The sequence below is a fragment of the Miscanthus floridulus genome, chromosome 7 (genome assembly GCF_019320115.1).
Source record: "Miscanthus floridulus cultivar M001 chromosome 7, ASM1932011v1, whole genome shotgun sequence".
Lineage (NCBI taxonomy): Eukaryota > Viridiplantae > Streptophyta > Magnoliopsida > Poales > Poaceae > Miscanthus > Miscanthus floridulus.
The window spans coordinates 63,364,293-63,390,795 of record NC_089586.1 but is presented as its reverse complement, the minus strand read 5'-3'; the positions used below and the strand labels follow the sequence as shown (position 1 = coordinate 63,390,795).

Below are 26,503 nucleotides of genomic sequence, written 5' to 3'. Positions count from 1 at the left end.
AGTCCGAGGATTACTTAGAAGAAAACTTTCCTGACTTCTTTGCTTCTATTTAGTTGCAATACCTTGTCTATGTTGTAACTTGTCTCTTTTATCAAAAGAATGGAAAACCCCCTCACTAGCTTTTCGAATAAAGTTATGATGTGTTAGCTTGACACATTTCCTTTTCCATTACTAGCCTTAGGTTTTAGATCTCGGGATGAGATTTCTTTAAGGGGAAGGGTTGTAACACCTCTGGTGTTTTGACCTAGCACTAAAACTTGAGATGTCATCATATGCATTGCAAAGCATTCATAAAGTAGAAAAATTGGAACGCATTCACTAAATAAGCTTTATTTCATAAGTTGTGATGTTATGTGATGTAATGTGATTCAAAACTTTAAATAAAGATCATGACCACAAGGGTCAAATTTCATGTGATCATGTGAGACCATGTGTCAATTGACTCAAATAACCCTAATGGGCCATGTTACTGGTCAAAAATCAAAGTTAAGTAAAAAGGAAAACAAATCAAATTTGAATTCAAATTCAAACTATAAAAGTCCTTTTTGCCCCTTTTGTCTAATTCAAAATCCATTTGGAATTTAGGGGTGTGACAAAAAGCAAAGTTGAAGCTTATTTTATAAGGATCAACTTTGGTATTCAAAGTTTTTAAAGTTTTCATATAAAATTTGGAGTAATTTTGAAATGATTCAAATGCTCAAATGCACCCCAAATTCAAATTTCAAAATGGACGAAGAATTTGAAAATGTTCATTTAAGCAAAGTTGTAGAACTTTTGATTTTGAACAACTTTTATTTTTGGAGATTTTTGAGTTGTTATACAAATTTGAGAGTAATTTGTAAAATGAACTCAGTGGCAATTCTATAATTCTTCTGAACAGTAGCACGACCACCGCCCCACCACCGGCGTCCTTTCTCCGGCCTTCCAGGCATGCTCATGGCTGCCCTTGGCTTCGCATTGGCATGGGATGCTCACTGCGTGTCATCCCCTCGCTCTTTTGGCCGCGGTATAAAGCCCCGACGTCGTCGTCTGCTTTTCTTTCTCTCCTCTATTTCCCGCCGCCGCCGCCTCAGCTCCGGCGATCACCCCTCGCCTCTTCAGCGCAAGCCAGTCCCAGCAAAGTAGTGTCCCAGTTCCGCCTGCTCCTTGCACCTCCAACCGACCTGTTGTTACAGCTTGATTTCGCTAAGAACTCGCTGTCCACGTTCTTCTTCCTCGTGGCCGGCGACCTCGACCGAAGCTCCGTTTCACCGCGGCCAGCACCATCTGGTGAGCCGTTGCCCTTGATTGTTGTCTCTACAGTTTCATCTTGATGCTGTAGTGCTTAATCTATTCTTGCTTGGTCGTTTTGCCCACTATAGTCGCTCAAACACCGTCGTCGACGAGGTCTGCTCCGCCGTGATCACTGTCACCGTCGAACCGCGTCACCGTAGCTTCTCCGGTCTCGCTCGTTGCTTCAACACATTCGGGGTGAGCTACTGATGCTTCCTGGACTCTTTGTTTCACCGTTACTAGCCTTGTTCTGCTAGCATAGTGTTTCCATGCTACCACATCCACCATGGCCAGCGTCAGTCTTGTTCCGTGTCGTAATCAACCTCCGTAATGCCACAGATCGATGCGCCTAGTCCTTGTGAACGTTGTGGTGCCTTTGCCTTCGCCGTTAGACTCACCATCTGTGAGTTAGCGCCGGCCAGCGCCGTCGTCACCGCGGTCAAAGCCAAAGGTTAGGGATGACAAGTGGGTCCTGGCTGTCAGTGAGAGATGAGGGAGGGAACAGTGAGATTTTATATTTTCTGGATTTTGAATAGTGCAGTAACTTTGGAAATTCATAGGAAAATAATTACAGCTCCAAAAATTCTGAAAATTTGTGTGTAGCTTCTGTACATGTTCTATTATGGTTTAAAAATATGAAACTTGAAATTTGAATAAATTTTTAATGTTCAAAAATTCAGTCAATTAATTGATAAATGTAATTTCCATGATTTTTGTAGGCCACTGTATAACTTCAAAAATTATGAAATTTGTTTTGGTATACTAATTTGTTATGACGAAGCTTACATAAAATTTTGAGGTCATTTGGAACAAGTTCATTTTTAGCTTAATTCCAAATTTAATTCAAAAATGGATAAAAGCAAACCATAAGTGTTAGTTTAGGGTTTGATCTTGTTTTGGTCATGTTTTGTGACCAGTAGGGTTTCAAGATCAATTTGGTCAAGTCACTTGTGTGGTCCTTGATGGTAGAATTGCAAGTTGGTTTTGTTGACTTACAACTGTACCATGAAGGACAGTTGTATTCAAGGTGTTATTATATTTCATGCACCATGAAAGCATCATGCTTACATTGTCATCATGTTGAAGCATATGTTATTATTTCATGTAGAATCCGAGAGTGAACCGATCCTAGTTGAGCAAGTTGTGGAAGGATCCCCGGTTGCCTTGGGATTCGATATTTGTGGTAATAATCCAGAACCCGAGATCATCAACGAAGGCGAGCCCCGGTTTATGCATTAAACCATTACCTTGTTTACTTTGAAAAGTTTATCACCTATGTTATCGATTGCATTAAGTTGATTAATTCAAATGTTAACTACTTGATGCATTGCCTACCTTGTTAATTGTTTACCATCCTTGAAGATGATTTCATTTTACAAAGGCATAGAATGCTTAGTATGCTTTATGGTAGGCTTTCAAAGTAAAAGTTTCAATACAATCAAAGATGGCATACTGGCTAAAGAAAGAAGGTAGAATGAACTAGAGACTAGTCGGGTGACTTATCTTGAATATTGGGTAATGTTGTCGACTATGTTGCCTAAAGGCCACTCATTGTGGATCTTCTAAACGAGACATTTTGTAGTACTAGTCACATACTCCGGTAAGCCTACTTTGGCTAATCCGATGCTAAGATGAATGCCCACACACTGGGAGTGGAGAGATGGCGGCAGTAGCGTGTACCCTCGTGGCTGGAATGTGGCCAGATTTGAGGTGTGATGTGCTCTCGGGTGGCGTGGAGACAACTTAGTATTGGAGGATCCGGTAGCGAGGTTGATATATGCAAGATTAAGTTCTACATATGTCGTGTGATAAGGAATCCCTAGCTGGGACTTGAATCAATTCAAATTGCTAGTGCTCCGTGGATATGGAGACTCGATTCATTACAGAAGTAATGTAGGACTGGTGAATTACTAAAACTTGAGAAAAGGAATGGAATGAGATGGAATGGAACATGGGATATGAACACTTAGCTTAAGACAATGAACTAAGAAGACTTAGGGGTAAAACTTGAAAATAGAATCAAGAATAGTAAGCTTTTGGCAAAGAACTTTTGAATCTTGCTACATCCTTACCTTGCCCCAACACCTGCATCTCTAAAGTCTTTCACCCCTTTTACGTCGGGTTAGTCTTATTGAGTACTTTTTGTACTCAGGGTTTGTTAACCCTTGTTGCAGGTGAGTCGCATGCGCAGGCTTGTTTTGGTCCCTACTACATGTCTGTGTTTGAAGTCGACGATGATGAGGAATAATGAATGGCCTTTGGACAAGGCACTAGTTTGTATGGTAAATAATGTTAATGTAATATTATCCTGCTACTATGGTTGTATGCCACTTATGGTTATGTAAGTTTGAAACAACTGGTTTGTAATATTAAAACTTAAATCTTCCGCTTTATAATCTCTGGTACGTATATTGAAAACTGTTGTAATCTGCAATGTCTGTGATTGGGATCCTATTCGGAAAAGATTCGTGGATGATTCAGGTTTCCCGAGGACACCCGACAGACCTGTTAAGTTGTTGGAAACTTGTGTACGCTATCAGAGGTCTGTTGAGACAATGATAGATGCACGTGGGCCCGATTTCTTAAGAGGTTCTGCCATAGCCATTGGGAGATGTGCCATGGTACAATGTGACCTTGGTAGTGCCGTAGAACCCCACGAGACCATTGTGGCATGGGTGGAGCATCGAGACTGATGGGCAATGCCCATGGAAAGCCATGCAAGTTGCTACCCTTGATGTGCTTATGGACATAGCATAGAGTTTTGGAGATGAATTAGTGGGTGGACCAGCTGCATCCATTCCCCGAGTGGCTCCTACAGAGGCTGAGTGGACCTCAAGTGATTGAGGCCGATGAAGAAGAAGAGGACATGCAGATGGATGTCAATGTAGCTGAACCTGCAAATGAAGAAGAAGAGGAAAGATCCTAAAGAAGTCCAGGATGTCTCTGATGTCGATAGTGATCACTTCGATGAGTAGTTAGCTAGCAAGTCTCACTAGTTTAAGCTTTTGTAGCCATTAGTGTAATGGACTTAGTACTATGACTGATGTTGGATGTACCTTTTAATTCAAACTTGGCATGTAATGTACCTTAATCTGCTCCCTTCAGGATGCTTATCTTGTTGGTTAAGTTTAAAACTTATCATGTTGGAATGCACTGCGTATGGCGCTAGTAATCTAATTGATGATGTGGTGATTGGAGAATGAATTATTGTCTCTGTTTATTGTATGAATTTTACATTCTCTCTAGTAAATTCAGTTTGCCATAATTACATTGTTCCTCTCCAATATGCTAACATCACCAATAATTGTTGGTTGCGCATTGTTGCAGATGCCTCGCACTCGTTCCACTAGTGCGGCTGGTGATGATGATGATCTTCCACCGCCACCACCGCCACCACCGCCCACACCAGTGGAATTGATGACAATTCTTGCTGAAGGACAGCGCACTATGGCTAAGGCTCTCCACACGATTGCAAATCATAATGGTCATGGTGCACTGCCTAAGGACCTGAACCAAATCAGTATAGCGACTTCAAAGATTTCCTTAACACTAAACCACCGATCTTCAAGGAGGCTGAAAGAGCCCCTCCAAGCTGAATGAGTGGCTGAACACTCTTGAGCAAAAATTCCATCTGCTTCAGCTTGACTAGAAGTGCTGAAGACTGAATATGCTTCTCACCAACTGCATGGGCCAGTTGGTATTTGGTGGAGTCATTATCGGTCCACTATGCCCGCTAATGCCCAAATCACTTGGGATCAGTTCAAGTCTGCTTTCAGGGGAAATTATATTCCTCCTGGTCTCATGGCAATCAAGCATATAGAGTTTATGAAGCTAACATAGGGGAACAAGAGCTTGAATGAATACCTATAGGTTTTCAATAACCTTGCAAGGTATGCTACTGAGTTTGTTGACACTGATGCTAAGAAGATCGCTAGTTTCAAGCGGGGACTTAGCCCCAAATTAATGAAGACTATGAAAAATTGTAAGTGTGCTCATTTTAATGAGTTTGTTAGTGATGCTTTATCTCAAGAGAACAATAATGATGTATATGCTACTTCAAAGAATCATAAGAGAGCCTATGAGGCGGGTGCCTCACAATCCAAGGCTCCAGTCACACATAAGGCTCCATTTCATCCTCCTACATCAGCTGCTAAGTTCCACCCACCAGTAGAAGAAGAATCCAGGCAGGACTGGATTTTGCAAGGCTTTTACAGTTGCTCTTCCAAAGGGCACTACTAGTCAAGGCAGCTCCAAGGCTCCTCCAAGCAACACGCCATGCTAGAACTACAACAAGATAGGTCATTGGGCAAGGGAGTGCCCTTACCCTAAGAAGAATAACTACCAAGGTGGCCATCAGGGGCAGGTGAACCACACTAATATTGTTGATATTCCATCAGGAGAGGTAGTAACGGCTGGTAGGTTTCTGGTTGATCAACACCCTGTAGTTATACTATTTGATTTGGGTGCTTCGCATTCTTTTATTAGTCCCGCATTTGCATCCAAGTTTATGTAGAAAACATACACTATTGAGGGTGAGGGTTATTGTATTAGGGCTACCAGTGGTACTATCCCAACCAAACTCGTAGTTAGGGATGTGCAACTTGAGATAGAGGGACAAAGTTATCAGGTTGATCTGGTAGTTTTACCGGGGCTGGGTATCAACATGATATTGGGAATGAACTGGATGAGCAGTCATGGGGATGCTTATTGATACATCGACTAGAGTAGTCATGCTTAGAGATCCTTGTAATCAGGAAGGTTTTCTAGTGCAGCTACCCAGGGACACCAATCTTTCTTGTGCGGCTAATGCGGTGCAAGCAAAGGTTATGGCAGATATCCCTGTAGTGTGTGATTTTTTGGATGTTTTTCTTGATGATTTGCCTGGATTGCCCTCAGATCGGGACGTGGAGTTGAAGATAGAGTTGCTACCTGGTATAGCGCCCATCTCTAGAAGGCCTTATAGAATGCCTCCCAACGAACTAGCCAAACTTAAGACTCAGTTGAATGAACTTCTAAAGAAAGGCATTATCCATCCTAGTTCGTCTCCGTGGGGGTGTCAAGCTATCTATGAAGAAGAAGAATCAATCACTACGCATGTGTGTAGATTATAGGTCTTTGAATGCAGTCACAATCAAGAATAAGTACCCTCTGCCACGCATAGATATCTTATTTGATTAATTGTCTAAAGCAAAAGTCTTTTCCAAGATTGATTTGAGATCGGGTTATCATCAAATCAAAATTCGACCTAAGGATGTTCCAAAAACTGCATTCTCTATAAGATACAGTCTGTATGAGTATCTTGTTATGTCTTTTGGATTGAACCAATGCCCCCAGCACACTTCATGTACCCGAGTTGGACAAATTTGTGGTGGTATTTATAGATGATATCTTGGTCTATTCTAAGAATGAATAAGATCATATTGAACATTTGCGAGTGGTTCTCACTAGATTGCATGAACACAAGCTTTATGCAAAGTTTAGCAAGTGTGAATTCTGGCTTTGTGAGGTACCTTTTCTCGGACACATGTTGTTCGATGGTGGAATTATGGTGGATCCCACCAAGGTGCAAGAAGTGTTGGACTAGGAAGGCTCCAATCTCGGTGCATGAGGTTTGGAGTTTTCTGGGATTGGATTGGATATTATCGTCGTTTCATCCTGGATTTCTCTAAAATAGCCAAGCCTATGACTCGGTTGCTGTAAAAAGACATGAGGTTTGTCTGGACTTCTGAGTGTGATGTGGCTTTTCACACCCTACGAACCCTTCTAACTTCGGCTTCAGTTCTGGCACAACCGAATATCGAGAAACCTTTTGATGTGTTTTGCGATGCATCAGGCACAGGTTTAGGAGGTGTTCTTATGCAGGAGGGTAGAGTCATTGCTTATACCTCTTGCCAACTTTGGAAGCATGAGGTGAACTATCCTATGCATGACTTAGAACTCGCTGTAGTTGTTCATGCTTTGAAGGCCTAGAGACATTATTTGCTTGGCAATGTATGCAACATCTACACTGATCATAAAAGTCTTAAGTACATCTTTACTCAACCTGAGTCGAATATGCGTCAGAGAAGATGGCTCGAGTTGATCAAGGATTATAACCTCCAAGTGCACTATCATCCTGGCAAGGCAAATGTCGTTGTGGATGCCTTATGCAAGGAAATCTCATTGCCACTCTTTGATTGAAAGTGACCTCCATTTGTCAAAACTCCTACATTCTGTAGTCCTTCACAACATCACTGTCAGTTGTACTCTATAGAGTCAAATTATTGAGCTACAGAAGATAGATCCAGGTGTGTTCCACATCAAGCGCAAGATGAAAGAGCAAGAAACCAAGCATTTTTGGGTAGATGAGAATGATGTGTTATGGTTCAAGGATAGGTTAGTGGTTCTGAAGGATAGAGAGCTTAGAAATAAAATCCTATCCTAAGCACATTCCTCGAAATTATCTATTCATCCTGGTAGTAGCAAAATGTATCATGATTTGAAGCCTCGCTTTTGGTGGACCAAGATGAAGAAAGAGATAGCCGCTTATGTGGCTAGGTGTGACACTTGTTGTCGAGTTAAAGCTATACACATGAAGGCTAGATTGCTTTAGCCACTCTCTATTTCAGGTTGGAAATGGGAGGAGATAAGTATGGATTTTATTGTTGGACTCCCTACTACTCAGAGGAATTTTAACTCTATTTGGGTGATTGTAGACCGTCTGACCAAGACTGCACACTTCATTTCTGTCCGCATAGATTTTCAGTCCAACTGACTATGTGGAGTTATACTTTAATCAGATAGTCTGACTCCATGGGATACCTCGCACTATTGTCTCTGATAGGGGACCACAGTTCACTGCTCGCTTTTGGGAGCACTTACACGGATTATTGGGAACTAAGTTAGTAAGAAGCTCTGCCTATCATCCGTAAACCAATGGGCAAACTGAGCGAGTGAATCAAATCTTAGAAGATATGTTGAGAGCATGTGTCATCTCGGCTAAGGGTTCATGGGAAAAATGGTTGCCCCTAGCTGAATTCTCTTACAATAATAGTTATTAAGAGAGCATCAAGATGGCACCAGTTTCAAGCTTTGTACGGCTAGAAGTGTAGAACCCCGTTGAATTGGGTTGAAGTCGGTGAAAGGAGATATTATGGAATTGATTTTGTTCAAGAAGCCGAAGACCAAGTCCATACTATCCAAAACCATATGGACCATAGCTCAGGCTAGGTAGAAAAGCTATGTTGATCACCGTAGAAAACCTATTGAGTTTGAAGTTGAAGACTTCGTTTATCTGAAAGTCTCACCCATGAAGAGTGTCCAACGCTTTGGTGTGAAGCAAAAGCTTGCGCCGAGATATGTCGGTCCATTTCAAATCATTGGACAAAGTGGTAAGGTAGCATACAAGATCCAATTACCCCCTGAAATGAGTGCTATCTTCAATGTCTTTCACTGTATCTCAGTTGAAGAAATGTCTTCGCGTCCTAGAAGAGAGAGTTCCACTAGGGGATATCGAGTTAAAATCTGATTTGACTTTTGAAGAAAAACCGGTCTGAGTAATTGACACTCGTGAGCGAGTGACTCGGAGTCGGGTGGTTAAGTTTTACAAGGTCATGTGGAGTAATCAGGGTAGTGAACGCGATGTAACTTGGGAAAGAGAAGATTATCTGAGGGAAGGTTATAAGGAATTCTATCAACAATGGTACGCTTGTCAAATCTTAGGATGAGATTTTTATAAGGGGGAGGGTTGTAACACCCCAGGTGTTTGGCTTCCACATTTGCACTTGCATTTCATAAACATGAGCATCATTCATCCATTCATGAGCTTAGATTGTATGAAACATGCTTCTAAAACATTGCAACATATTATTATATTCCATGTGTGTTTGTTTTAGGAAATCAATAGGGGCAACCCTCAAGTGCAACATGTGCAACACACTTTAGGGAAACATGGTTAGCTAGTACAATGCCACAAACTCATGAGGTCTAATTGGAGACTAAAAATTTTCTAAGTCACAAAGCAAGTTTCAGTTTCAGGTGTTGATGTTTGGAGCATTGTATCTCCCAAACCAAGCCGAACCAGCTCGAGCTCCAATTATAAAAGTTGTAGTCTGCATGTAGATCTCCAACTTTGTTAACTATGCCATGAGCTAGATCATCATGATTTGGAAGTTATGGATTGTGGAAATGGCGCTGTTAGTCGGCACCATTGAGTAACTGAATCGAAAATTTCAGACAGCTACAGTGCCGACCGGCCGTAGGTCTCTACCGCCACATGGCCGCCACACACCGTGGCTAGCCTGGCGCCGCTGCCCGCTGTCCACCGCTTGAAGCCACATCCTTCTGCCCTCCTAGCTTGCTCTCATTCACTCTCCTTCTCTTCCCGCAGCGTCAGCCGCGACAGCCACCGCCTCCACCATTGCTGCCGAGCACCGCCGTCGCCTAGCGCCCTCGCCACCGCAAAATCACCGCCTCCAACTAACCCACAACTCCACTGTAGCCTCCTCTAGCTCGTCCACCTCACCATTGAGCCGGCAAACCAAGGTAGCGGCCACATTTCCATTTTCCGCCGCCGTTTGGACCTCGTTGGAGTTGCGCTCTCTGTGGCCAGCACAGCACCGCTTCTCTCTTCCTTCCCTAGCTTCCGTCTAGCCTTCTCTATCATGCATTGATGCTCGGGTGAAGATGTCATCATCCACGCCGGTCCAGCTAGGCTAGAACACGGCCGCGCGCCGCCGTGCGCCATGGCCGAGCTGTCGAGCTCTGTGGCCAGGGTACTTAGGGGCCGGTAGGGTTTAGGGTTAGGGTGTCAATCGGTTCGGGAGATCATGGTGAACACGGAGGTACCCTCCTCGTCGCCGGTGATGCCACCGTCAGCAAGCTCCACTAGTTCCATGTCGAGCAAGCTGCCTCCCTTGTTTTTGTGTCGCTGATGCGTGGGCCCAGCTGACAGGTGGACCCCGCCTGCCAGTGATTGAGTGTTCAAAGGATAGTTCAAATAACTCAGATTTGAGTGCTAGTTTGTAAAAATTGTATCTCTAGTTTTGTAGATCCAAATTGGGTGGTTCCAATTTTGTTAGGATCATGGTGAAATGTAGTATTTAGGAAAAATATAACATGAACAGTTGTAGTAGAATTTCTGGAAGAATTAAATTGAAACTTGAAATGTGTTTTTAAATAAATGCAAATTTGTTTAATTTATATCTTGAGTTCCTTTGCTCCAAAAATTATGAAATTTTGTTGGTGATCTCTTCTTGATGAGTAGAAGCTCTGGTAAAAATTTGAGAGACAGTGCATGTATAGTTTTTGAGTTATAGATTTTCCTTTTATCATTAGATGATCCTTGTGTGAATTTTAGTAATTTATCTATGAATCCAATAACCATGAAATTTATTAGAGGATGTCCTAGTACCTTAAGGATGCTAGGAAAAATATAAAATCCATTGCTTGACACTTTTCACTAGGGTTTCCTAATTATGTCATTTTAAGCCTTTATGCTTTGTCATTTTTTGTAGGATGTTATACTTGCTCAAATGATGTGAAATTTTTACAGTAGCCTACTTGGAGCATGTAGTACCTACTGTAATGTTTGTAGATTAAATGGTATAGTTTTCATATATGTTTATCATTCCTCTTAAATAATTAAATAAATTAAGAAAGGCATTAAAAGAAATAAATTGGTGGTGAACACTTTACTTTCTGGTGTTCTTGTGATATATGTGATAAGTGAGTAAAGTTGGTTTTATCCAATTATATGTTTACAACATAAGTTAATAAATAATTCCTTGCATTGTGTCTTTTTGGACAGTTCTAGGAACTTTGCAAAGTTCTCCAAGATAATTTGGTTTGCTGGGAAAGTCGTGAATACAAAAGTTGTAGATACATTATGTATCTAGCTCCTGTCAAAATTTGGTGGCATTTGGCCTAGTAGTTTAGGAGCTACAGTCATTCAAAGTTGGATCACAGTTTTGCTTGCTCTCTGTCTTGTTTGGACCTGATTATGTGGTTCTGTAAATTTGACCTGGTAAAGTTTGGAATCATGCCATGAGGTTTGAAAATGAATTGTAGGCAATTTCATAAGATTTCCAAATTGTCTTCTTGCCTGTCATTTCGATTTGTAGATCTCCGGTTATGATCAATTTACTGTACCGCTATATTAGTTCCTGTTTTGCTGAAATACGAATGTTTGTGTGTATGCTTAGTTGCAATGTTCTTATTGATTGTTTAGGTGCTAGCCTAACTTGAGAACATGCTTAGGTGAAGGTGCTAGGTCCTTAACTGAAGATGAGCAATTGTACATTAGGTTGTATAAACTTGGTAAGTTAAAGTGATTTGAATAGAGCTTAAGTCAGAAACTACAGACTACAGTAAGCATGTGCATTCCCCGAGCATTTCTAACTTTGTTCATGTGCATCCATGATATTTATCTTACACATACAAGCAATAGGTGTGGCAAAGGGAGTGATGCTTCTAGAGTTCTAGGGAGCAAGCCAGGAGGAGGAGCTCGAGGTTCAGGCAATCGACGAAGCAGCCGCCGAGGAGGAGTTGCCCAAGTGCCCTGACCACCACCCGTCCTCTTTCCTAAAAGGCAAGCCCTGGAGCATATTAAGTCTCTCATGTTTTTACAAATATCTTGAGTATCTTTTATTGTTGTTGATGCATTAAGTATAGGAATTGGTTGGAACCAATTGTTGCATTATATATCTATCCTTGTCCATATATCGCACTTGAATCCTATTTAAGTTCAGGAACGGGTTAAATGCTTAGCCATGCTTAGTGCGGTAGAAGTCAGGTGATTTCCTGTCACCTGCGTGCTTTAGGATGAGGTGGATCACGGTTGGCTATATTTGCTATCGTGTAAAAGAGCCATGTTAATAATGAATGAAGACCGGGCGAAGTCTTGTGTAGGGTTGGACATAGTGACTCCGTCTATGTCATTTAAGGACCGATACGCTGTATGTCCTCATGTCATGTTGAACGCAGCCTAACACTTAGCTGGTCGGATAACTCGTTCTGACCATGAAGCCTAGTAGCTCGACTCAGGCCGGGAACGCGAGCAGTGGCGCACATTCTGGAGGTAGTAAGGATGTGTGGAGAGCCATTGGCATAAGTCCAAGGTGGGTTAGAGTCCCGAGCAACCTTGGCAGAGTGGTTCTCTGAGAATGCCGATCTGTTTGGACTCGCGACTCCTGAATTGCGCCAAAGGTGACTTGATTGCGACCCTGACGGGGGAAGCAGGGTTTGTGTTTAGGAATACCCCTCCAGCTGGATAGGAATCTATTTGAATCGCCATCTCTCCTAGATAGTGAGAACTTGATTGAGCAGTGGCAACGTAGATTCAATTAATTTAACGATATGGTTAAATGGATGATGATGATAATGTTGCCACGATTTATACCTGCTATGGTTATTAATGTTTGCATCTTAATCAAATGATTGCTTAGTACAGGTGCTAATATAGATGACAGGTTAAAGGCTAAAAGTCACTGCTAGCTCAGGTTAAGAGTTGATCATTATTACTTATGCTTTTCCACAAAAAGGAAGTGTCAGCCAGATCCACTAAATTAAGCTATGCATGATCCTTGGTGTCATTTATTTTGGTTTCCGATGGGTAAGTCTAGCTGAGTACATTCTCATACTCAGGGTTTATTCCCTCTTGTTGCAGGTGACCTTCTTTATTAGGGCTTCTATAAGTATTGTCTCCACCCGATGGGTGACAAAGACTAGATCATGGGCATGATCCCTATTTATCTTATCCGAATGCTTTTGTGGGTTGTGATCAGCAAGCTGGTACTTGTATTTGAACTCATGTGTGTGAGTTAAACTATTTGCTTTCGCTACTTTACAAGACTTGGTTTGTAATAACTATGACTCTGAGGTATTGTAATCTATCTACAAACTGCTTGTGAAATGTTGTAACTTATGATGTGTTATGTTGAATTACTGTGATCTTGGTTGTATGCAAGTTGGATTGAAATCCTTCGTGGTTTTAGTTGACTACCGGGTTTATATGGGCTCAAGTGTGAGAATTTGATTGTTTCGGCGATTGTTTTTGTACTTGTGCTCTTATAAATTGGTCGGTTCTGTGACACTCGGTCAAGACTCTTGACTGAGCTTCTATGGCACATAGATAGGCATAGTGAAGGCTAAGCCAACCTCCTGCCCCATCAGTGCCTGGGGATGCGCTGAGGTTGAGAGACACCTCCACACCCACTGACCTTCGCTTGGAGCCAGCGAACCCTAACCTGAGCTCGCCATCACACAAGCCTAGCAAGTTCCTAGGCCACTAGCTCTTCTGCTAATAAAATGGAAGGACCCTGTTGAACCACATAGCTGGGATCCTCCCATCTTCTAGGGAAGGATAGGGGAAGCATTGGCGCTGGCAGCACACAAGGGGGGAACCAATGGTCGCCTAGGCTATCGGTCGTGCCAGGGGTGCTGGACTCCCGCCCAGTGCCACAGTTCTGCATCCCCCTCCATGCCATGTTGTCGACTTCCCTTCACTAGGATTTTTTCCACCCTCGTGGGAGCGATCGTCCGGTGGAGGAAGCTAGGCTCACCTAGAGGGAAGCGTCGCACTCAGTCATCGCCATGGCCACTAGAAGTTGAATCTAAGAGGAAGAAGAGAAGGAGCCAAAGGAGGGATAGAAGCCGCCATGTCCCTGGGGCCCCTCTTTACATCCCCGGTCGATGCGTTGAGGGTGGCTCTAAGCCCTCCGGTCAGCCATCGACGGATAAAGACGCCTCGACGTACTGGCCAGGCGTTCCTTCAATCCCTGCAACATGGCTCTGAGCGGTTGTGTGATGGTGGTCATGCAGTAAAGGCAAAGTCCAAAGGGAATTGACAATGAGTCAAGTCCCTACTCCACTTTCCACCAAGAGCGCTGCCCACTCCATGCACGTCTCCTTGTGGGACTTGAGGGGATTTGAATCCCCTTGGGCCCACCAGTCATAACCGATGGCCTAGATCCACATGAATCAAGTGTCGCGGCTCCTGCGCTAGATCTGCTCCACGTGGCCCAATGTCCCATCTCCTAGATGAAGTAGGACGGTGCAGAAGCGCACGCCTTAGCTCCTTTATCAGGCACGATGGCCTAGACGAGCAAAGCATCAGCAGAATGGACGTGCCTAGTAGCTGCCACGCCCACTGACAAGGACATCCCACAACATCCTCAAGGGCTACGTTGGCTGCCCAGATGGAGCAACTCGACCCCCTGATCGATAGGCGCTCGGGCAACGCACCCCCAAAACCAACCAACTCCCCAGAGTTGGCTTGGGAGCCACTAAGCGATGGACCCAATGAGGGTCCCCTGCCCAAGCTCAACGTGCTCCCCATGCCCTAACCTATGGCTACAGAAGGCCAGCCCTAGAAGGCCATCCCGAGAGGATCGGGGCCTGCAATTGAAGCCCCTAGAAGGGTGTGGCACGCCAGGTGATCTGGTGGCCCTAAGCTAGAGCACAGATGCTCTCGATCACCCGACCCATAGTAGGTCACAACCAAAAGGAAGGGTGCCCTAGGTATAAAGTCAGGTAACTCCTAGATGAGTTCATTGAACCCTCGCTCGGGTCACAGACCTATGCGACTTAGGAGCAGAGAAGGGGTCAGCACCACTACCACTTGGCCTCGACAGCCAAGCACCCCTATCATACTAAGGGAAAAGACCCCACGCAGGGCAACACACTCCCGTCAGCAAGAACCATCCCCACCATGGCTAGTTCGGTCACCAGAAGATCAAGTTCAGCCCTCCGTCGCCATCACGATTCAAGACAACTGAGCCCAAGAAGGCCTCAGGGGATCTTGATGAGATCCTAATATATGGGTATGTTAAGCCTCGAGATCAATGGTTCCTGACCGAAGGACCCCCTGATCGACCCCTCTAGGATCACCAGGGGATTAGGGGCTATACCCATTAGGTACGCTTGTGGGCACCCTCCGATGAAGAAGCCTGACCGAGCTTGGGCATGGTGTAGCCCCTTGCACAGGGCTCGGGGGCTCGCCCAGGCCTAAGGCTCTCGATTGATAACACATTCAAGCTCAGGCCTTGGCTCCTGCCTAGCTTGCGATGCCAGCCAAGGCCTAGGCGCAAGAAGACAAGCCCTGAGCTACCGAGGCTCGAGGGCTCCAAGACGCTGCACTTTGGGCATGGCCTGGCTAGCCACTCCTGTGACAGGGTCACACACGGGGTGTGACACAATAAGACAAGCTTCCTTTGGCCCCTAGGGGCTAGGCGGCTCTCAGGCCCACACATCAGCCCCTAGAGTTGACCTCCTTCGCTACCAAGAAGGCTCTATAAGGTCCACCTAGGGGAGGCCGGTCCAAGCCGACACAGCCTAACATGTAGAGTGTAAGAACAGAGTAGTCGGACGACGCCCAAGGCTTCTTCGGCTCCATGACACCACCACGGTCCACAAAGTGCAGCTATAAGACCATCCTGGACTTCGATGCATGTAGACCATAGACTCATCTCCCCAAATCACCATGTACCTGACCTATCTCATTATATAAGGGATAAGGTCAGACTAAGAGAGGGGAGAAGGGAGAATCCAAGACATTCCATTCCATTCCATCTGCTCCTGCTCTGCACTGAGAGTAGAGCAACCCAGAGGAGGGACACCAAGAGCTCCTTCACTGCATCCCGTCATCTTCCTCCTCTCCACCAGCAGCGAGGCAACCTGAGGATTAGCAGTGAGCTAACCCCCTACAAAATCTCTATCTACACTAATCTGTTGTAACCCCTGATTTTGGGTGGTTTTCAGTATAAGGATCATTAGATGCTAGACATAGGGCATCGATTGGTCAAACTAGGATAAACCGTTGTGTCCTCTCTATGATTCTTGTGTTATTGAGTCCACCTGAGCCACCGGAGACCCGTACTCTGACACCGACTCGAACAACTATACTTGTCATAGTTTTGACCCTACAATAGGTACCGTCGCGTCCTCCTCAACTACCTCATCATAGGTGTGGATGAAAGTGAATGAAATAGTTTTTCAATAATCATTCTCAATTATTGGTTTCTCACATAAATAACCATTTGCTCTCAGTCCTTTTTGTACTCACTGGTCTCCCAATCTAAGTCCAGTTCTTCCATCCCCTGATCATCAGAGTGCTCTGGACGATGATGATGCAATCCATGGCGCGGTTGTATGTCCATCTCCTCTAGGGTGGTCTCCCCCACCTCTGCCTCCCCCTCCTCCACCTCCCACGCCGTAGAGGCATAAGAGGAGGTCCTTGCCCTAGGGAAGAAGAAAGGCAGCCATAAAATAAAGCCTCCTCTAGAGAAGTTGTCTTACGAGAAGTCCGAAGAGGAATCAAAAGCGGTGGCAAAAAGATTTGGATGCTTTCTGGAAAGATGTAAAAGAGGCGTGTGAACAAAGGAGAAACCCGACAAAGCCGCAATTCGCCCTACCTCGACAAGAACTAAGGAGAACAATCAATGAATGTGAGAAAATGTTGCGTGAGAGAAAGAAGCCCTCACCATTATTGGACAATTAACGCTCTCTCGACAAGTCATATAAGGCATCACAGAAAGTGAAGAGAGGAGGGAAAGATGTTGCACAGCTCGTGCAGCAATCTTTGCAATCTATCGACCCACTAGTTATTGTGGATGATTGTACAAATGCATAGGGCTGTCCAATCGATTTGGAGCAACTGAATATCTTCATGGACACAATAGGTCTCACACTAGAACAACTCATGGGGGGAGCATCGATACCAATAGCCAAGTGCGTTGATATATTCTGGACCTATAAGTATGGTAGGAGTCTTGTCAACCCTAAGTCCTGGTCATCACTGGGTACGCAAATGTTCTTGTTAAACAAGTGGTACTTAGATGCGTTTGTGAAGAAAGAGCAATGGCTTCTTGCTAGAGTTAGACCAGAGCATTACTTCAATGACTATGACCTTATACATATTGAGTTAAATGAATTACACCAACTATTACACTAGGACGCTCTCAACAAATCTCTCCTTAGCTACTGGTGTCTATATGTGATTCTTTCTACACTTGAAGTAACTTGCATGTTAGTTTGTTGTCTATATAGTTATCCTCACACTATATATATTCTTCTATATTATATATATGTAGATATGAGATGCTGAAACTAAAGAAAAAAGGGGTGACTGATGTCGGTTTCATGGATCCGAATTGCACATTCAAGGACACGGTTACTCCATATGATAGATGGCGACTTCAAGTGGAGAAGAATCTATTGAGCTTCTTAGTAACCAACATGACAAGACAATGATACTCTTCCCTTACAACTTCGAGTGTTAATGTCTTGTGCACATTTTATTTTGTTTACTCTATGTTGACTTTAGTTAATGAGTTATGCCTGCGTATAAATATGTAGCTTTCACTAGATACTGCTAGTCATCGATATGCCCAGTAGTCATGTAAAATTCTTTGACTCAATGAGAAAACCATGAGAAGATTACCAAGATATGATAGATATTCTCTAGTGGTAATTTTGGTCTCGCACATTGTATACTCTCTTATGCCATTTTATTGATATCACGAGGAATAACTAATTTATTTATTTTCATGGGCAGTGCTTGGGCTAAGTTCGCTAAGAAACACCATAATGGTAATTGGATCGTGCCTCTAGATATAGTCCAATACCCAGTAAGTACTAGCTAGGTCACCACATCTTTATTTAGTTCAATTCATTATTACCATGCTTCATTGGTTGATGATGAATCTTCTTCTCGTAAAGTGGTGTCTGAGGCAGGAAAACGGGAACAACTTATGTGGATACCACCGCTGCGAGTTCCTCATGCAACACTTGATGAAAACAAGTGAAGAGATCCTCAAAGTATATAAAAATATACATAATTTATTTATTACCATTGTGTTGATATATATAATCATATATATTCATACTTTTCCTTTCATTCGAATTGAAGGTTGAATGAATGAAGTAAAGGGTCCTGCAAACTGACCAGATCAAAGCAATTCAAGAGGGATTGTTAGGAGTTCTTATGGATCAGGTCATAGATTCCAATTGCGATTACTACTATGGCATAAAAGAAATATTACCTAGTTAGCCATACGACTGGAGATTTGGATTGAATGAAATCCCAAGGACATGAGTACAAGCTTTTTGTTACTTTATTATGTACATATTCCATGCATGTACAAGCCACTTGAAATATTGGTATATATAGAGTTTCATACATTTTAATGTGTTATTTATGTATAATGCTCGAACAAAACCTTATACGTATATATGGACGTATATTAGCAGCGTAGAATTCATATACGAAAAGCTAATTGAAACCAAAAAGAATTGAATTGAAAAGAAACCATAAAAGGAAAAGAAAAGAAATGAAAAAAAACCTTTAGTACCAGTTGAAAACACCAACCGGAACTAAACATGCCAGCCCTAGGGGCCAGGTCTGGGAGCCCATTTAGCCCCTGGTTGGTAATCCCGGATTTAGTCCTAGATTTGCAATCCTGGTTGGAAACCGGGACTAAAGGGGTTACCCAACCAGAACTAGTGCTCAGTTCGGAACTAGTGTGAAGGTATTATATTGGACTTGCTAACGCCCAGATGTCCGATCCGAGCGCTAGCATTCGGACGCTGCTCGCACATGGAGCGAGTGAGCACCTCGCATGTTGGGCTCGAGAGCGAGCGCACTAGCAGTGGGCCGCGTCGCTCCTGGACATCTCCCACTGCCGCCCCTTCGAACATCATCCGCGCTACCGGCCGCTTCACACACGCATCCCATGTGCAACACCCGATCTACTTTTAAAACATACAGATACAATAGTTGAAACATAAAAAACAGATGAAATACTTAAAACAATTGTATAAAACACTTGCGAAAACGCCTAAAAACATTTGAAAAAATATTGCAAACATATGCAACATCCAGATAAAATACTTGCAAACATTAGTCTAAAACACTTGAAAACAATTGAAACATATGACTCCAACATGCATGTATATGCAACATCTAGATCCACTTTTGCAACATCCAGATAAACCGCTTGTAACATTCGCCTGAAACTAGATGAAATATTTGGGATATACACTTGAAACATACGTGTATAAACCGCTTACTAACATGTGCAGCATCCGGATCTACTTTTTGAACATCAATATACAACGCTTGTAACATACCTCTCAAACTTCTGAAACATTTTGAATTGTACATTTGCAACATGCATCGTATCCTGGTACGGCCTCCTCCGCCGTCTTCATCAGGGCACCGGCGTGCCACAGCCGTAGCAGGAGGTGAGGCCAGAGGGCTTCTGCGCCAGGGCCCGGTGCTTCTCCTTGCGCTGGCGGCGCCTGTCAGTGTCATTGATGGGGTGGGCGGCGTAGCAAGGGAAGCGTCAGGAGTAGTGCGGCGGGCGCGTGGAACAAACAGGAGCAGCAGGTTGGGCAGCGGAGCAGGAGCAGCGGCAGGAGCGGCACGCGAAACAGGAGGAGCAGCAAGTTGGGCGGCGGAGCAGCAGCAGGCGGCAGGAGCGGCACGCGGAACAGGAGCAGCAGCAGGAGCGGCACATGGCAAGAGGAGCGAGGCGGTCGGCAGAGCAGGGAGGGATGGAGTCGGAAGGTTTATTGGAGGCTGGGATGCAGACCCATGAAGAAGGAGCGTCCGGTCAGGACAGACGTGTTGCATAGAGCATTTCCGGTATTATATAGCCCGCTCTATACAACGATCGTAACAAGATCGAAGCCTTTCTTCTATAACTTTTTCTAACTTGAACCGATTAACACTATCTTCGTACACACGATTTTTATATATATACTACACAAAACATCATCAGTAAGCTCCATCACGTGAACACGAAAATAGAAAGAATAGAAATAGAAACTACGTGCTCCAGCCTCCAGTAGCACGATATGTCCAATGCATGGAATCCACAAAAAATTCAAGTCTGTTTGTGGGTCGGTGGACAAGCTAGCCCTTGCATCGTGACAGGGAGGAGGGCAGCTTACTGTCAATCCCGAATCACGAAAGCTTCATTCAAATTTCCAGCATTAGCAGTCAGAGTCAAATGATCGTCATCAGAAGCGCCACGATTCCCAGACCCGCAGCGGCCACTACCCTGCCGGCGGCTGATCCCTCGGGCGCGTCAGCCGCCTCGTCGCTACTCTTCTTATGCGCCGGCGCGTCAGCTGCCGGGCCGTCCGCCGTGGGGCCATCTGCCGCAGGGCCATCAGCCGTTGGGCCGTCCGCCACAGGGCCATCAGCCGTTGGGCCGTCCGCCGCCAGCCCAGGGGCATCGGCAGCCGCGTCTGTGCTGGCGTCGTCGGACGGTGCCGGAGCAGGGGCCTCCTCATCTTTGGGCGGAGGAGCTCCCTTCTTTCCCTTGGTTGCGGGCGCGGGCGCGGGCGCCGTGGCCTTTCCGCTGTCCGCGGAGCCGCCGACGCCGGGCGGCACGATGGGGGCGCTGACCTGCAGCACTGAGATGTTGTATGGGCGGGAAGCGACGGACTTCACCATATGGGAGGTCATCTGCGCTCCAGGCTGGGCGGAGCCGAACACCATGACACCGTCGGAGCGCTTGGTGAAGTTGAGGAAGCCCATGCGGTCGGTGGCCTGGCCGGAGGACTGGAACATAGTGGTCAGCAGGGCGGAGTGGTTCTTGATGGCCCCGAGCTTAGCGGTGTCGTAGTAGTCGAGGACGACGTGCATGGAGAGCACCTTCCGCTGGACGTCGGAAGGGAGGGAGGAGATACCACCCGCGGCGCTGTTGTCCACGGCGAGCACGGTGATGGTCTGCCGGCGATTGATATCCTCCGCAAGCTTCGTCTGCGACAGGAGGTTGTTAAACGTAGTGAAATCGGAGAACTCTCCGAGTAGCCTGGTGACGTTGAAGGCAGTCGCCGGCGACGAGAGGTAGGCAAGGATGAGGACAACGGCAATGGTGGGCGAACGTGAAGCCATGGCTGCTGCCTGATGATTCACCGGAGTTTGTGGAGAGAGAGAGAGAGAGAGAGAGAGAGAGAGAGAGAGAGAGAGAGAGAGAGAGAGAGAGAGAGAGAGATGGAGAGAGTAATATAGATGTGTTTGGCAGGTGTCCTAAACTTGGACGTGCATGCACGCCGGAGAGTGGCGACGACGCTAAACCAGGGGTGTCGCATCTGCATGGCTGGGTGACAAGCTTCAAAGCTGCTCAACGCCTCAACGGTAGGGATGCTTGAATGGTCAGAAATTTTCGCAGAGTAATGTCACTTAGAGCTATTGGACTTAACATCTCTGCCTGCCAGTTCCAAGAAAAAACATTTGCTCCCTTTGCTCGACTTCGCTCCGTTTGATTCTCAGGAGATTTTATAAATCTGGATAAAAACAAATCTCAGAATATTCGAATGGTATTCAAATATGCGATTATATTGGCTTTTAACATATAGACACAAATCCAATAAACACACTAGATTTTTTTTCCCAAGATTTTTAGAATCCAAACGCCACCTGTTCTGGCATCTTCCTGTACCAATTTATAGAAGACTAGCAAATATGTCACTGCATTGCAACAGGATTCAAACGTTTATAAAAACAACGTGAATGATATGTATCAATTTATGTTTTACCATTTCTATAAAATTTAAAAGCTACAGTTTATTTTCTGACGATGATCATAACACCATAATATAAGGTAATGTTGGCAATAATATGACAATGCCATATTAAGTTTGTATCAAATTTAAAATATAATCTTGATAGATTTTTTTCTTCCGTTACAAAGCACAGATATATTTTCATACTATTTATGTGCTGATAGTTAAATATCGAGTTATATGACATTCTTTGTAATGAAAGGGTTTCTCCACTGATGATTACGACGGGAGACATCTTTCATTTCTCCATATGGTAACTCTCATCAGGAATTGCACCAGTACATATGTATAGTTTAAAGACAAATTTATGTAGATCGGACCGATAACAATTTGGCCGGTCAACATTTCAATTTGCAATTGGATTGGTTGGACCAAAAGCTGAACCATTTATAATAAGATAAATTTTATTCCTAATTAAAACTATAATAATGTCGTGGCGGTGGAAATCATTCTTTTCTTAAAAAGATTAAGAGTTCAAAGATCTATAATATTGTCACGACCCAAAGTTCCAGCTAAACCTTTTACTACAACCTCCTTGATGACATTGCACAGTCCCTCAAACTCTCAAGGATCGCCTTATCATTCTCTTTTAAAGGACTCCTAGTGATCTCTACTAGAACAAAGACTCCAAATTCGTAACATGATTCGATCAATTTTCTCTAGTAAACCTGAATCCAACATCGCAAGGTTACTTCAACCAAGGTGCTAGTCAACATCCCTAGCCTCTCTACAAGTGTTGATCAATTTCTAAGACACAAAAGTCCCTTTCTCAAAATCGATAGATAAAATCATAGACTTAATGGAGTGTCCGGTTGGATTGGCAGACATCCGTCAATTCCCCTTTTTAGCAGAGTGAAGTGGAGAATGAGCTGTCCTCAACTCACTCAAGGATGAATCCATATGTCAGCATGAGTGGAGTGGAATATACAGTAGATTCAGCTTAGCCCTACAACCTCTCTCAACTACTCTCCCATTCCATTTCCCCCGCTCTCTCTCTCTACCATAAAGAACAAGGCAAGAACAAGATGAACTAGAGTGAGAAAGTGAAGGAGAAGAAGAGAAACAATAGAAGAAAGAAAAGGGGAGCAAGCACTATGTCAAGCTCATGAGCATCTCCATCCCTCTCAATCCATGGTGAGATCAAGAGCTCTCTTCTCATGTTCTCAAAACCATCTCTCAAACCCTAACTCATGATTCTCTTCATGCATGGATGAAGTATCAAGTTTGGAAGTTGCTCCATCATCTCAAGAATAAGCTCAAGATCATCTCTAGCTCAATCCTCTCATGCATCTCTCTAATCTCTCTCTAATGCATTTTGCTGATTTTTGCAAGAAAATCTCATGAGTGGCCAAATCCACCTCTCTTGCTTGGAACAAGGTTAATAAAGGCTCTATCTCTCATCTTGATGGCTACCAAATCTCAAAGATAAGTTGCCATGCCCAATTTCATGAATTATCTATCTTTTTCTCATGATTTAATCGATTTTGAAATCACTAGTTGCACTTGGTAACTAGGGCCCAAAAACTAGCTATCACTAGCCTAACCTGTCACCTAAACACCCCTAGAAATCCCATGCACATGCATGTTGAACCTCACTCACAAATTAGACTTGAATCCCAAGTGAGCAACATGAACAATGAAGAACATAGGTTTTGTCGACGTGTTTACGGAGCATTGGTCAAAATTCACAAACCATCCATCAACACCAACACTTAGCCAAACTCACAGCCATGCACTTAGCCTTCACTGTTAATAATTTAACGGATTGTCTACTATAACCCTACCCACAAACTAGGATCAAATCATTCTATTATGCTTTCCATGTGATGAACTAGGAAACACATCTGTTAGCTGATCGGATCTATTGTAACCCTACCCCTCGAACTATATAAGAAGGGGTAGGACCTCCTGATCAGGATCCATCCTTTACATTCTAGGGCATAGCTACAATCAACAACCCCTATAACCGAGCAAACAAATACAGAGAGATCTACTTCAAACTAGATGTATGGCACCACGTGCCTGAACTAGTATAATCCCTATGTCTTGTGTGCTACCCATCTAATTTTCTGTACGTGAATATGCTAATATTAGTATTGCTAAAGTAAATTCTTTTGACACATCCCATAATAAATACCAAAATATTTTTTACAAAAATCAAGTATATTGAATGGGGGAGAATTTTGATTAAGGATTAGTTGGTCCTAGAAAGGCAGGAAGTGGATTATGGTGTTAGGGAGAGGCTTAAGCCCATAATGACATATAAGAGGACATATTAGAAATGGCAAGAGCAAGGTAGGTGATATACATGTAGTACATTGCATATTTCAATTAGCATCATATGATCTTGCTACCTGCACTACATCCAACCAAGTAGATAGGTTGTATTTAATTTTACATATGATATCTATTATTTGCTTGTTTTGGTCGTGTTGTCATAAATCACCGCAAAGAGGGAGATTGTAAGGAAAATAGACCCTATGGGCCATTAAGTTGGATTTTGGTGTTTGATGAACAACATGACCATTTGGACTAACAACATTTTCTAGTATACAAGGTTAAGTTTATATTAAATGAATGCAAGGTTGTCTTGGACTTAGGCAACAAGGAAACTGATGTGATCAACACCTCAAGCAAAACATTAGAAGCCATGTTGAAGACCTACAGGACATGTTATTAAAAGTCTAAGACACCAAGAAGTAGAAGCCCGGACGTGAAGACACAAATCAAATTGAAGCCACTAAAGTTGAGACAAAGAGGTGGATGAATTCGTCTTGTCTCATGATCTTGGATCTTCTCAAATTGATATGACATTAGTTCAAATATATAGAGCTTTCCATTAGCTTTTCAAAAAGTACAAGATCATCAAAATTGAAGTTTGGAATTAAAAGTTATGCCAATAAAGGTGTGCTACAACAAAGGGAAGTGTGTGGAGAGTTGAGGCACATCCATTTGTGCTTTAGCCACCAAAAGTGCTTAGGTAAATATTCGGTGATTAGTGTATGTGCTTTTGTGAAGTGCTTACGCTAGTTAGACCACTGGTCCACCACTAATGCGCTTGCTCTAGGTTTAGGTCTCGTGTTTAGTGAGGTTTGCATAACTCTTACCACTTGGTGTTTGTGCATACTGTTGGTATTTCTTATGTCTATTAGATAATTCCACAAGCGCACAGAATATACCGTTGTAGCACTTCACCTAGGAGTATTCCAAGGTATCGCTATTTATTTTATCCCAAGGGAAAGCGGTAGCAAGGAATGATAATAAAAGAGAGATCCTTATATTTACCATAACTTAGTATCAACTACCATAAGGGGGTAGTCAAAATATAGTAGGAAGGGTTGATGCAACAAGCCAAGATGAAGATAATAAAAGATAACTAGTAAGTATAGCTAGGTGGGAGGACAACGAGTGAGTAAAGGATTCGTGTGATTCAAACTCTACTTCTACGATTCTACCTTAGACATATAAATGCAACACATAGATGGGTCCTCACAATAAGTATACTAGTCTATAGGTGAGACAATAGGAGATGAAACTCCTACGCGAAGCAGCTACCCTTTTACTAGAGCCTTACCATTTTAATAACTTGCCTAACAACACATGGTGGAATACAAAGACTAGACAAGGCTGCCACTACTTGCTAGTGAAAGCCTAGTTTGGTTTTGAATAATTGATTAAACCTATTGGACTAACCCTATGCTCTATGTGTAGAATGAGATAGGTTGGTCCAAGTCCAAGAAAGAGCTAGATGTCACTCATGTTGATGGAGATGTCCTAAAGGTGTTGACCAACCATAGAGGGGGTTGGCCGACCCCCTATGACTAGTGGGCCCTCACATCTTCTTCTATAAGCATGGCCCACATGTCATAGTGGAGGTTGGATGATGTTGTCATGCTAGTTTTGCTTCCTTGTGGGCCCATGGATCCATGTGACTTGGTATTGAACCGTTGAGAGAAAACACAAAGTGGATCCAAGTGTTGAGGATCACTTTTGGGATGCTTCACACATGGATCATGGTGACTTGGCATGGCTTCGTGGGCCTAAGGGGGGTCGGCTAACCCCCCCCCCCCTTGGGGCCCCACAAGCTCAATTGTCCCCACTTGTCATATCTTGTAGAAAAATATCCCAAGGTACAAATGGAACTTGTTATTGATAAAATATGTTCATGTCATGTTATTCTTCCTTTGATTCAAGATTGTTGATGGTGTTTTGAGTGTGTATATTTATGACATTTTCATTGTCAACCCATACCATTGTTGTACATTGGAGAGGCTTATAGTCTTGTCAGACCACACCAAGCTCGTTTTTGGTGTGGCCGCCACCGTGTACCAGAGAGAACGAGGCCCAAAGCGATTTGGCTAAAAGCTCGTTAGTGAAGATAGCGAGAGTTGTTCGGGAGAGGCCATCTCGAAGATCTACTTGAGCATAGGTAAGGCCTAGGGGCTATCCGTGGAGTTACTCAACTAGGAGCTTTGCCCTAGCGAGGGCATTCTCGTAAGGGGTCCAACGAGGACTAGGGGGAAGCATGAGATTCTCGATACCTCAGTAAAATTATCGGAGTCATTGACGAAGAGTTGCATCTCTGTCTCAATTAAGCTTCCACATTTATATTGCATACTTAGGTTATGTGCTTTACTATTTAGTTTAGCTTGCTAGATTAGTTGATAGGATTGGAACT

The 26,503-nt window shown here is 43.7% G+C and overlaps 1 protein-coding gene across 1 annotated transcript; it reads right to left on the bottom strand.

Moving 5' to 3' along the window:
• Positions 1-19,986: 19,986 nt before the first annotated feature.
• Positions 19,987-21,215, bottom strand: LOC136463320 (fasciclin-like arabinogalactan protein 14). Its single transcript, XM_066462325.1, has one exon. The coding sequence runs from the start codon at positions 21,152-21,154 to the stop codon at positions 20,258-20,260; it is 897 nt and encodes a 298-aa protein (XP_066318422.1). The 5' UTR covers positions 21,155-21,215; the 3' UTR covers positions 19,987-20,257.
• Between the last annotated feature and the right edge of the window lie 5,288 nt (positions 21,216-26,503).

Excerpts from the sequence above, each read along its gene's own strand:
- LOC136463320 (XM_066462325.1), bottom strand. The coding sequence starts at position 21,154 with ATGGCTTCACGTTCGCCCACCATTGCCGTTGTCCTCATCCTTGCCTAC.